Here is a 12921-nt window from a genome sequence, read left to right on the forward strand (position 1 = left end):
TCATCAGAGTTGCGGCTTTTTTCTGATTCGGAGGCTCCACAGGTGTTTGTGCGACATGTTTGCATTGTTGTGTCTTGGTGTCCCTGCATCCTGCTGGAGAACAGATGGCAACGAGCTGTTCACGCTCTTCCGTTTTAAGCGCTCGCCTCTGGAAACAGACGTACCACAGCTACAGACGCTGTTTCGGGCCGTGTTTTAATGAGTTACTTAACAATGTTAAAGTATCTGCAGGATAATCAACAGATGATGACCTTAAAGCCGGGACTTTTACTAGGTCCTTTCATGTTATTTCTGGGTGGGCTGGCTGATTAAACAAAGCATGTAAGAGGTAAAAATATAATACTTTAAGAAAAATAATAACTATCAAACTTTAGATTAAATGTTGGCAGATGATAGTAAAGTTTTGGATAAAAACAAGCAATTGTAATAAAGATAAAAGAGGTAAAAAGTGTATAATTCCTAAACAAAAGTTGCATTTTTGTTTATTTATTTACATATAAAGCATTTGTAGTGTATTTGGGCAAAATCTGAAATGTACCAACAGATCTCGGACGAGCCCCCATATGTTAAGTCCCCAATGAGCAAACCTGCCCCGAGTCTAGGGGAAAAATACAAAAGGGGTCAATAAAATCAAAACTAGACACCAGGGGCAAAAGGGAGTTAAATTAAACACAAACCTGTGTCCTGTAAAGAAGGAACAAATAAATAATGTCCTGGTTCAAACAAACTTTCAACACGCGTTCTGTACGTAGAGCCCGAAAAAAGAGTTTCAAAGACTTTTGAACACGAAAGCCCAATATGTATATAAACATATTCACATAGACTTCATGGAAGTGGTCGCCTAAATGCTCTTTGCCGAGGTGGTGTGATCATATCATTACAGGATTCATTGTCAAATAAATTAGTCAAAATGCCTAATATTCACCAAGGTCAGGTGCTGCCTATCCCATCCCTACACTGTATGTGAAAACTGAATTGAGACTCTCACCTCCTTGTGTTCCGAATAATAAGTTCTCACTGGCTCCAAGAAACCAAAATCTCAAAGACTTCTAATGAAAAATAAATAGCTAATACTTAGTCATTCTAGTTGTCCTGCTTTGCTATTTTTAACATCTCCTTGATAGTCCTAGATTTTGTCATGCGTTTCTGTAGTGCAAATCATTCAAGCTATAAACCGACCAATCAGATGCCTCAATAAAAGTGGGCGGTCTTACGTTTTAAGCGTTTGACTGATAGGTTCCATGTAGCCCGCTTTCCAGTAATAGGGTGCGGAGTTCCAACACTCCTAATTGGCGAGAGTTGTTGGCATAGAAACGTTGACTTAGACCAATTTGGACCAATCACTGCGTGATGACATCGTCTGGCTAAAACATGGCGGTGTCTGTATTGTGACAAAAATGCGACTGAATTGACTACATTTGGTTGGAGTCAGAGATAACCCCTTTTCTATGCATGACGCTCATTCGGCCTATTTCTCATTTCCAGTCAATGGTCGACCCCTAATCTGTACTCTATCATTCTTATGTTCCATCATTCTCCTTCGTTGCTCTGTTTCATCAACCCCTGTTGAACTGCATAAACAGAAAAGATGAGTCATTGGGTTTCTGCTTAGTCATTGCATCTAATGCACTTCCTTACATTTCTTATGGGTCTCAATGACTCATAATGTATTCACAGTATCAACAGAGTCCCCGTCTTTGAATGTACGGACATATCTGACCTTTTATCTAAAGTGTGTCCCTTGCTGATTCATTCCACCCTAAAAAACTGCTGGTAGGAGTATCTTGTAGTTCTGTGGTAATCATGACATGTCCTGTAATTGACTGTGATTAATAGCTGCCTCAGAATTGCTAATGTGCCCCGAAGGCGGAGCTCCGAGCCGGCCGTATCGCCGAGCGATGATTAAATGTCCTGGGTGCGTTCTGCGGGGAGCGATAGGCCGTGACAGCATCACAGAGGGCAGTGACGGGATCTCGGCGCCCCGCGAGGGAGAGCGGCAGACGCATTGAGGAGAAGTTGGCTCATTCCACCTTGTCGACTTGATTTATGTTGTTTGCTGATTTTGATCGTTCCAGGGTCTGCACTAAAAAGCTTCAATCACTTCAGGTCAAGTGTCTGTACAATTTGTTGTGGAATTTAATTATTCCCAGTGCAAAGCGTTGCTGCTTTGGGTCGTTGTCATCGTTTTCAGCACAGAAGATTCATGCAGGATAAAAGATTTTATCTCCAGCTGTCAGAGAAGACCCTGAACTACTCAAACAAAATTCTGATGCCGACATTCACTCTTTAATATTGACTAAAGTTGGTTTGTCTTTCAACAACTCATTCCCTTTGAATCCTTTAATTTCATGAGCCTATCATCTTATTTCCTGATGTCTAACTTGTTAGTATGACTTTTTAAAAAATAAAAATACCAACATTTCAAAAATTAAAAAGACACTACAACAAATACTGACACTACAAACTATTACCAGTGCAACTCTATTTAACACTTGTATCTATGGTAACAACTCTCTGGTGCAGTCATTGTTCTCAAACTAGGATTGGGCACCAAAATTCAGTTCCAAGTTAGAACCGTTTTACACTTGCTGCTGCAATCGGTTCCTCATCTCAGTTTAGGTGAAGGTCTATTCATGTCAAGTACTTCTACTCTGTTCAGTAAGATGAAGTTCTAGCCAATCTTTCTGCCTTTCCTGCAATAGTGGGCGGGCTCACATAAAACTGCTGACGAGGCGAGCATGAGAGCGTGCTACACTCGAATATCTGGCTGCATTTCACAGCAACTCACAGCAGTTTACAGGTCGCTGTGTCACATCAGCCAATCAGGAACTCAGCTTTGGACACGTGACGTTTGAGTGACCCGTTTAGCGATCCTTATTTAATGTGAACAGCCAACAAGTCAAAAAAATTACAACACCCAAAACATCAATTATTGACGCGGAGGTCTTAACCATACGTCAATATGTGACTTTGGAAGGAAAATGTGTAAGTTTAACCGTTTAATTGGTTCATTTTACAATGGAAGCGCTAAAAATACCGGACTGGATCGCTCAGTAGAAACAAGGCTTTATTGATGCGTTACTATCAGCTGACCACGCCCCCTTTTTATCGGCACTTATCATAGTAAGGCATGTTAAGTAGTAGCAGTGCAACAATTAGATTCATATCATAATTTGTGGTTGACGATCCAATTTATAGTCAATATATACATTCACTGACCTAAATTCGATCCAGAACATCTTTAGCCCAAACTGTTCAATACCTGGTACTAAACAGTGCAGGTGAAGTTTTTCAGATTCCTTTTATTTCTTGCAAGATAATAAATTAAATGTGTACAAACAAACAAATTAATGGTAAATTCCTTTACATTTTAGTTTCCTAAAGTTCAGGCCACTGCTGTTTTTCCACATCAAAATATTACAAAATAACTACTAAGTAGCCCCTTGTCATAATTTATGTTGTCGTTTGTACTGATTTCTCTGGTCCAAAGTTTGAACATTTTTGTTTTTGTTCATTTTACTTTTGTCAGATGGCATGATGGGAATTTTTTGTCCTCCTTTTTCTAATATAGTGAATTTTCCTGTTTGTTCCCTTCACTTCTCGTCTCATTCATCTTGGTTCTCCAACATAAGCTTACTTTGAGGAACTATATTTTGTAAATGGCATGTCATTTCTTCTCTGCTCTGCTTTGTCCTTTGGGTGAACTTGTACTCGTCTGGGTTTTGTGCCGTTTGTTGTGTTCATGTCGTTTCATTGCTTTCATTTAGTCATTTTCCAGTTGTTTGTACTTTCAATGGGGGGGAGGTTCTGATGATAGCAGGTACCGGTCACAATGAGGGACATACAAAGAGGATGGCAGCAAAAAAAAACTGTGGCATAAAGGAAATACACATCAGAATACCTCATTTCACACAGAGCGCCAGAACTGTACGGCAATCTTTACAGAGGAGGGAAAAGAGGCTCCAGAGCGCTGCAGGATCCAAGAGGAGCCATAAACAAAGGAAAGCAGCAGATGCAGAAAAACAAAAGGCAAAGAGAAAGAATAAACAAGACAAAGATGGAAAGGAACCAACAGAACCAACAAACCTTTCCTGCCGGAAAAGCTACAAGAAGACATGTTATAAGCATATGTACCCAATTATAAACTGACATCTCACGTTTGACGCTTAAACACAAAATCTTTAACATAGTGTCATTTTTCAATCGTTAACAAGATAATTCTAGTAGATTCTGAAGGAGAAAAGCGGCGCCCAAGTTTTCTGTTTTTAAAGAGGACTTTATAAATCCATTTTTAATTGTCTGACGGCAATAATAGACATTTAAATGTGTGAGTTCAACTAAAAAACCTGTCTGTAGTCACCAAAAGATTCTGCTTTTATCCAGTTTGGGATCTGAAAGTTCCAAAATGTACATAAACTATGCAAACTTTCACGTATCCATCTGGTCCTACCGTTCTACCAGGATGTTGAATCTTCTTCTCCGGATTTTTGTTCCCTCAGACCTCAAAGCACACAAAACAAACCTGAAAGACACAAGACGCCACGAGTTCATCAAGCCTTCATTCACACTCTATCCTGTACCATTCATGACCTTTAAAACCTAAATATAACAGATATAACCACAAAAATGTTGGTGTGACAGCCAAAGATCTCAACATGTCACATGTTTAAAACATGTAAACTTACAAAAAAGACAAATTTAGCCTATAATTTGTAAAGTCGTAAATATTCAACATTATGCTCGTAATGTACTAATTTTTTTATTTCTTGTAAATTTTTCTCTCTTATCGTAAATGTACGGATTTCAAAATTGTACATTTAGAACATTTAAAGTTTGCAATTTTAAATCACGGACATTTATTTGCCGTTGACTTGTAAAGTCGTAAATATACAATTTTATTCTCGTAATTTAACAGTTATAACGTTTCTCTTAAATTTGTGATTTTTGAGTTCTTATAAATTTATGTCTCTTATCGAAAATGTATGGGTTTAAAAATTGTAAATTTATGACACTTAAAGTAATAAATTTACAACTTTAAAACACATACATTTATTAGGAAAAAACATCTTTAGCCTATGACTTGTGAAGTTGTAAATATTAGACTTTAATCTTAAAATTTAACAGTTATGACTTTTTTCTTGTACATTTACAATTTTTGTTTTAGTTTCTTGTAAATTTGTGTCACTTTCATTGTACATGTTCGGGTTTCAAATTTGTAAATTTATGACATTTAAAGTAACAAATTTACAACTTTAAATCACCTAAATTTAGAAAAAAAAAAAATGTAGCTTCCAACTTGCAAAGTCGTAAATACTTGACTTTATACCCGTAATTTCACAATTAGATTTTTTTCTTGTAAATTAACGATTTTGCGTTTAAATTTATGTCTCTTATCATAAATGTATGTTTCAAAGTTTTAAATTTACAACATTTAAAGTAATAAAGTTACAACTTGAACACATTTAAACATTTCTAAAATATTTAATGCTAAACTCTTTGAAGGAGCTGAAAACAAACAAAATTAAAAGAAAAGGTTAAAAATGCGGGTTTTGGTAGTGATAACAGCTGTTTAGCTGTTAAACCTGCCAAAATAGATGTTAATGTCTAAATCAGCTAAACAGAAACAACCCCATTACGTTGGAAAAACTGTATAGTGAAAGAAATGTGCTAAAAATATCAAAATAAAATGCCTAATTTTTTTTTTAATTATAGCGGGTTAAAACACTTCAACCAAAAATAGATTAATAACAAAGTTTTACTCGAAGAAAACATTGCTAAACATGACTGAATACTTTTAAACATTGATAAAACAGCTATAAATGTATGAAATGAGTCGGCCTTCCTTGTGAATAATTTACTTACAGCACAAACCACAGCTGAATAGTTTCAAGTTTTAATGATCAATCCATTTGGAATTATGCTAATTTTCTAAGCCGTCAGTGAGCACAACATTTTTGATGATTGGGATGTTATCTATTTATTTAAAATCAAATATTAAAATAAGCAAAATTGAAACTGTATGTACAGTTGTACATCTTCTGCAAGAGATGCATTTTCAATATCAGAAAGATTAAATATGTGAATGTATTTAAAAATTCATGAAAACAGATTTTTTAAAAATATGTTTAAAATATAAGAAGATTTTGGTTATTTATTTTTGTAGCTGTTTTATATTCTATCACAATCAAAAGTTGGGAAAAATCAAAGCTAGATTTGATTTATAAGCTGATAAAAGCCCTCTGAGCCCCAATTAAGACAAAAAGATTGTATATTTTTAGTTGAATTAAAATTTTATATCATGAAAAAGAAAGTTAAGCGCTAATCTTCTGAAGTCCAACAGCAAAACACGAGCTAACACCTTTAGCACTTGGAAGAGAAAAAGTTAGCATAGCGGCTAGCAAAATTAGCGCTAAAGTTTACCTTCCAGAGGCCAGGCAAGAAGCAAGAAACGCGGTTCTTTAGTCACAATTTTAGGAAGAATATTTTGCATAAAACACTTGTTTACATTTATGACGAAAGAAAAAATATATATGATAATAAAAAAAGAAAGCTGTTTATGAAGAAAATGGTGGCGCTATCAACCATTTCCGGTTTGAAGGTGGAGACATCTGCTGGTGATGTTGAGAACTGCACCGGAAGTGTTTCCCTGCGGGTGGACTGTCAAGTTTGGGGGAAAATTTACATTTAACAATGTTAAACCCATATTGAATAATAAAAAAAATGTATTAAATATATATATATATTTTTAAATGTCCAGATAAGAATATTTTCCATCTTAAACACCACTGGTGTCCCCAAAAACGCCTAAAATTTCGGGACATTTCAAGTTAAAATGCAATTTTTGTATTTTGGGGCCAAAAGCAAACACTCACTTGCTAAACATACTCAACTCAGGTGTTTGAGAGATAACAGACGTGCAAATGAATGATTATAATCTACTTGAGGTATGTGAATTGAGCCTGTTTTTAAGTTTTTTAACTTATGTGTAAAATAGGCTGTTAAAGATAATCTTTCAATCTATTTTAAAACATTCCCAGTGCTCTTTTTTTAATTATGATTATGCAGTTTTTAGCCCAAATTTAGGAATTTTTAGCCCAAAAAAAAAAAAAAAAAATGGTAGTTTTCTAGGACATATTTCTGCAGTGGCAACAGTTTATTTAGGAATTCGCCTCTGAGTTGTGGGTGAGATCACAGACACAGAGTCAACAGAGTCCAACCTCCCCTTCACCTATCTGTTTAGGTTCTCTCTGCTAGCTTACAGCCCTCACACCCCCAACCTAACATGGTTATCCATCCTACAGCTTAGATACCAGCTCAGACGAGGAAAACAAAGACGTACCTGGATCTGGTCACCTGCAAGGGGATGCATCAGAATGGAGCGGAGCAGCATACCTTCTGTCACAATGACATTTTTTCATCTGCTCCTGATTTAGAACAATTTGACCAAAGAAATACCCAGAAATCCAATGGTAATCTTAGTTTTCTTAATAATTGTCCTTCAAATACCACAAAAATATGTTAAAAACGCCAAAAACATAATTTTCATCAGATTGGGTTTTTAATTAACCTAAATATGAATACCAAAATAACTATTTTATGATTTAATAACTAATATCTGTGTTTATTCCTCTTAGAACCAGAATGTTTTGGGCAGATTTTTGGTTTATGTGTCTTAACTAAACAGTCTGTTTTTGCATAATCGCCTGAAAACCTAATTACCAATTCCAGTCTTTTATTCGGCATTAAACAAAACCTGATCCCAGTCTAGCATGTTGTACATCTATCAGGCTTCCTGATTTAATCAGGCTGAGTCAAGGTGCGATGACTTCTCAGAAAAACTGCACCATCCCTGCTCTGAAGTGTCAAGATTGAAGACAAATAACCAAAAATGTCCCTTTCATGGTTCATAATTTCTGGATTTGCTCAATTTTCCGTTCTGGTGGAGCTCTTTGGATGGGGACCGAGCTGAAAGGGCTTTGCTTTTTACCTGACAGCCTTTGAACTCTGTCAGAGACCTCCAGTGACAGATGGGCAATCTCTGGCTCTCAATCTGACCAAAGCCAGAGAAATAAACCAACCAAGCATTTTACTCTGGCTTTAAAACATTCACGTCTATTTTTTCTCTTTTAAAATCCAATAAAGGGGATTTCTTAACAGTTTCTCCTAAAGACTCTGGCATCTGTTCTGGGAAGGCGGGTTGATAGTTGAATCAATTCTTAATTTTTCTTCTTGATCTCGCTGTTCTAACAGGCATTACTAACAGGGTCATCAATAAGCTGCTGAGTTACAGTCGAAATCCGATTTTTATGCTTCTGTGAATCTAAACTTTCTGCATCTGTGCTTCAGAAAAATAGGAAACAAAAGCTGAACTCCTGTGGCGTTAGAACTGACTGTTATTTGAGCCATAATTGTGTTGTAAACAAACACAGTTTGAGAACAGTGATGGCCCAAACAAAGAAAATAAGAAAATAAAAAATGAACTTTTTAAAAAGGTTCAATCCAATTTACCTCCCAGTCATTGAGATTTTTGGGGAGGATTTTTTTCTCACTGTTGGATGAACTGAAATTCTCTGAAAGAACAAAAACATCTGTTTGTGAGTTTCTAACTGCTCAGAGGCCAGAAAATCAGTATGACAAAGAAATAACACAAGAAAAACTTTTTATCCACCCATTTCTAAGACCTACAAATATTTCTCATAAAAAAACCCCATCAAAAGTTATGTGATCCGTTTTCTGCCCTGTAGTGCAGTATCCTTCCACTAGGGGGCAGAGGAAGGGCTTTTCCTGCTCATTTCAAAATGGCGGCCTCCACGAAACCTCTAAAAACAATTTTGGAGGGAAAAGTTAGTTCATTTTTAAAGCAGTATTAGAGCCACCGTACAAAAATAAACAAATAAATATATGAGAAAAAAAAATATAAAATGAGGAGAAAACATTTTACAGACATAAATTTGTTTTATTTTTTTTTTTTTAAAGTCGTCATTATTTCCAAAAAAGACATATCTCTAATAAATTTGAACATTTACAAAAAAAGTATAACAAATTTAGGAAGTAGTGTTGCTCATCAGATTTCTCTGAATTATCTGCAACACAAATAAAACAATTAATAGTGGATTGTCTTTGTCAAAAATGTTAAAAGATTTTATTTTGTCTTTGTAAAATTGCAATCTCTTAAAATATAGATTTATAAATGTATTATTGTAAACAATGTCATAATTTTTCTCAGAATTCTGTCACTTTACTTCATATTTCTATTTATTTTTCTTCTTTTATGATGGCTCTATACTGTGTCATAGAGAATACCTGATATATATTTAAATCTTGTTTTTCTTAATGACTACTTCCTGTTTTGAAATAATTCCAAATTCATAGACTTAAAATGTGTGAAACAGATTTGAGACAGTGGGTAAATAAGGTACATTTTTAAATTAACATTGCGGTGCAAAAACTGTTTTGTCATTGAAAGATTATGTTGCTAAAGGATTTGAAAAACATTTCAATTCTAAAACATTGTTTAATTATTTGTAAGTTGTTTGATGTAGTGGGCTTTATAAAGTTAATTAGGAGTTTGGGTGGAAAATGCCATCTTGAAAACACAATTTAAACTGAAATGGACTGAGAGTGCTTTTATTTTTGTGAATGGGTAAACACTGGACTTCCTGTTGTCAGAACTTGTGATAAAATTTGAATATTTAAGAGGAAATGAAACCAGAGCATAGATTTTTTTTTACAGAATTTTCAAATATATATATATATTTTTTATGTCCCCCAATTAAAATAAATCATTTTAGTTCCATCATAGTCGTCAGGTAGACTTGTATTTTGGTCAAATCTTTGGGACCATTTCTAAGTGGATTTTTACTTCTAAGAAAATCCCTATGATATATAAATTTCCAAAAACTGATGTTTTCAGGTAATATCAAATTGACAAAAAATGATAAATTAACTCACACTTGTTTTTAATCAAAGTCCTATTCCAGTTTTTGGCACACTTTCCTTTCCAGAGACCCTTAAGAGTGAAAAAACATAGAACAAAATGAGCTGAAATGAGATGTCATAAGTGCTCGAATGGTGGAGTGTTTTCATGAGAGTCCCAGTGTGAGTAAGAGCAGCAGTTTTACGTCTGACTAAATGAACGATGAATCAGAACACGTGAATGGAGGAAAGCATCCCTGCCTCATCCCAGAAGGGCTCATGTGTCACACAGTCTTACTGGAAGCGATGACTAAAGCTTTCGCATAAAGTATTCTTTCACGTTTATTACAGATATATGTGGGTGATTATGTTTTTTTATATTGTTCATAGCAGATGAGCAGATGTAAAGTTTTATTCCTTTTTTTGCAGGTGATCTGGTTACCAGGGCGATGCATCACCTCCAGCCTCTGCACATCAAGAACCCCAGCAACGGGACTCCGGTCCACCAGAAGACCCCGCCCACGGTGCACTGGGAGCCCGAGGCCCTCTACACCCTGTGTTACTTCATGCACTGCCCACAGATGGAATGGGAGAACCCCAATGTGGAACCCTCCAAAGTCACCTTACAAACTGAGAGGTGAGCACATTTAGACTGTAAAAACATAAATTAGGATTTTCGCCCAGTTTCTAGATTAAATATCTTAATCGATACATTAACGTCAGGAGTCTGAGCTTTGTCTCCCTCTCTGGCCACCGGTGGAAGCTGTCTCTAGATATTGAAGATACTACATCTCCCAGCTGCCCCAGCACACACTCCCCAGCTGACTCTCCTCTGACAATCACCCTCCTGTTTCTCAAGCAGCACACAGAGTCTCACTCAGTGCGAAGTATTGTATGTGCCACCCTGCTTGCGTTACTGAGCATTTCTATCTAGACTTCTCTGACAATCTCTGATTGCTTGCCGCCTGCTCTGACCCTCGCCTGAACTCTGACTACTCTAGTCTCTTCTTGGATGATCCAATGCTTGTGACTGACCTCTGCCTGTCTGACAATGATTTAGCTTTGTGGACTTTTACCTGTCTGACCTAATAAACCTGCTGCATGTGGAACCAGCTGTCTGCCCTTTTGTGACATTAACTTTGTGGTCATTTCAGGCCACAAACTGGTTAAATGTCACATAGGAACCATTAAACTCTGATACAGATTGTCTTTTAACTCATAATTGTTAAAGTGGAAGCTAAAAGATTGGACACAAACTTCAACTTCTGACTTTAAATACAAAAAAAGTCATTAAAACTGGTATTTTCTAAATAAACTATATTACCAGAAGTATTTGCTCACCCATCCAAATGATCAGAATCAGGAGTCCTAATCTCTTGGTCTGACCACAGGTGTATAAAATCAAGTACTCAGGCATGCAGACTGTTTCTACAGACATTTGTGAAAGAATGTTCCACTCTTAGGAGCTCAGTGAATTCCAGCCGTAGGATTTCACCAGTGCAACAAATCCAATCATGACATTTCCAAAATATTATTCCACAGTCAACTGTCAGCTCTACTAGAACAAAATGGAAAAGTTTGGGAACAACATCTCAGCCACCAAGTGATAAACCTCATAATGCAAAGAGGTCACCAACTTTCTGTACAGTCAATCACTACAGAGCTCCAACCTTCATGTGACCTTCAGATCATCCCAAGTAGAGTATGCAGAGAGCGTCATGGAATGGATTTCCATGGCTGCATCCAAGCTACACAACCCAGTGAGCATCTCTGCAGAGTCACAGGGTCTTGGAACTTCCTTCCTGGTGGTTAAAGGCTATTATTTCTTGCATGGAAGGCTATACATATATATTTGTTTCAATAAATATAGATTGCACAGATTTCAGCAGATCTTGCAGGAAGCTACCAGCAGGATTGTTTTTTCAGCAGCCTCGTTTTCATAAAAAGCTCCACAAATGGTTGAGTTTCTGGTGATTTCAGTGCAGCAGCTTTGTTTAATAAGCAGCTCCGATTGGTTCTAACAAGACGGTCTGCATCTCATTCATGCTTGGACAGAAATTCCGACATTTTTCTCTTCTGTGAAGAGATAAAGCTTCATCTGACGACCCTGAGGAGCCCGAGGAATGTCAGTCGGAGTGACATGTCAGCAGGATCTGGAATCCCCGGAGACAGAACTCTATTTAGCATTCTGCTGAAAGGCTGAAGATGACTTTTCTCCACAGCACTGCAGGATGAAGGGGACTTTGATATAAACTTGATGAAACAGTCAGCTCAGGTTGTTCCAGGAAGTCTCTGTAAAACGGTCACATTAAGGAAATTTCATTACGGCCGTTTTTGACAGGATGATAAAAAGAGAAAGATTGAGAAATTTAATCAGTTCAGAAGCTGCAGAAATTCTTTCTGAAAACATTTATTCACTCGCTTTGACGTTTGAGCGCCTTTTGTTCCTCGACGGCCTTGAAGCTTTGATGAAGGCTCTAACTGTGAGGTCGAATCAGGAAAAACCAAAATTGTAAATTAAAAAAAAAAGAAAAAAGTGTGAAATGTTCTACATTTGAATACTGAAAACTTGAATAAAGAAAATATAAACCTAAAACAGTTATCAAATACTTTAAACTTTTTTTTGTTTTATTTCCATTGACTGTATCTGAGAACCGGACAGAGCAAGTGTGACGTCAAAAATAGAAAACGGTTTACTTCCGGCTCCAACCAAATGAAGTCCATTCAGTCATCGCCGTGTTGGATCCATAGGTCGTCAGTAAGCAGTTATATGTCTGAGCCAGTCTGAGTCATGGTTTCTATGGCAACCACTCTCACCAATCAGGAGTGAGCTTGTTTGAAGGTCACACCCCTGCCCCTGAAGGAACATCGAAGTTGTAAAAAAAGTTGTTTAGATTTTATACCTGCGCACCAGATACTATCTGGTGATTTTATTGGTGCACACCGGATAACATCTGGTGAGCACCCATTACTATCTGGGGAGTACCAGATACTATTTGGTACCTG

The 12921-nt window shown here is 36.6% G+C and overlaps 1 protein-coding gene across 2 annotated transcripts in view; it reads left to right on the forward strand.

Moving 5' to 3' along the window:
• Window positions 1-12921, forward strand: part of LOC112153201 (ankyrin repeat and BTB/POZ domain-containing protein BTBD11-A) — a 222565-nt gene that overhangs the window by 173196 nt on the left and 36448 nt on the right. For both annotated transcript variants that reach the window (XM_024283199.2, XM_024283208.2), the window contains exon 3: window positions 10345-10552. In XM_024283199.2, coding sequence (XP_024138967.1) covers window positions 10345-10552 — 208 coding nt within the window. The remainder of the gene's footprint in view (window positions 1-10344; window positions 10553-12921) is intronic.

The sequence above is a fragment of the Oryzias melastigma genome, linkage group LG23, assembly GCF_002922805.2.
Source record: "Oryzias melastigma strain HK-1 linkage group LG23, ASM292280v2, whole genome shotgun sequence".
Taxonomy (NCBI): domain Eukaryota; kingdom Metazoa; phylum Chordata; class Actinopteri; order Beloniformes; family Adrianichthyidae; genus Oryzias; species Oryzias melastigma.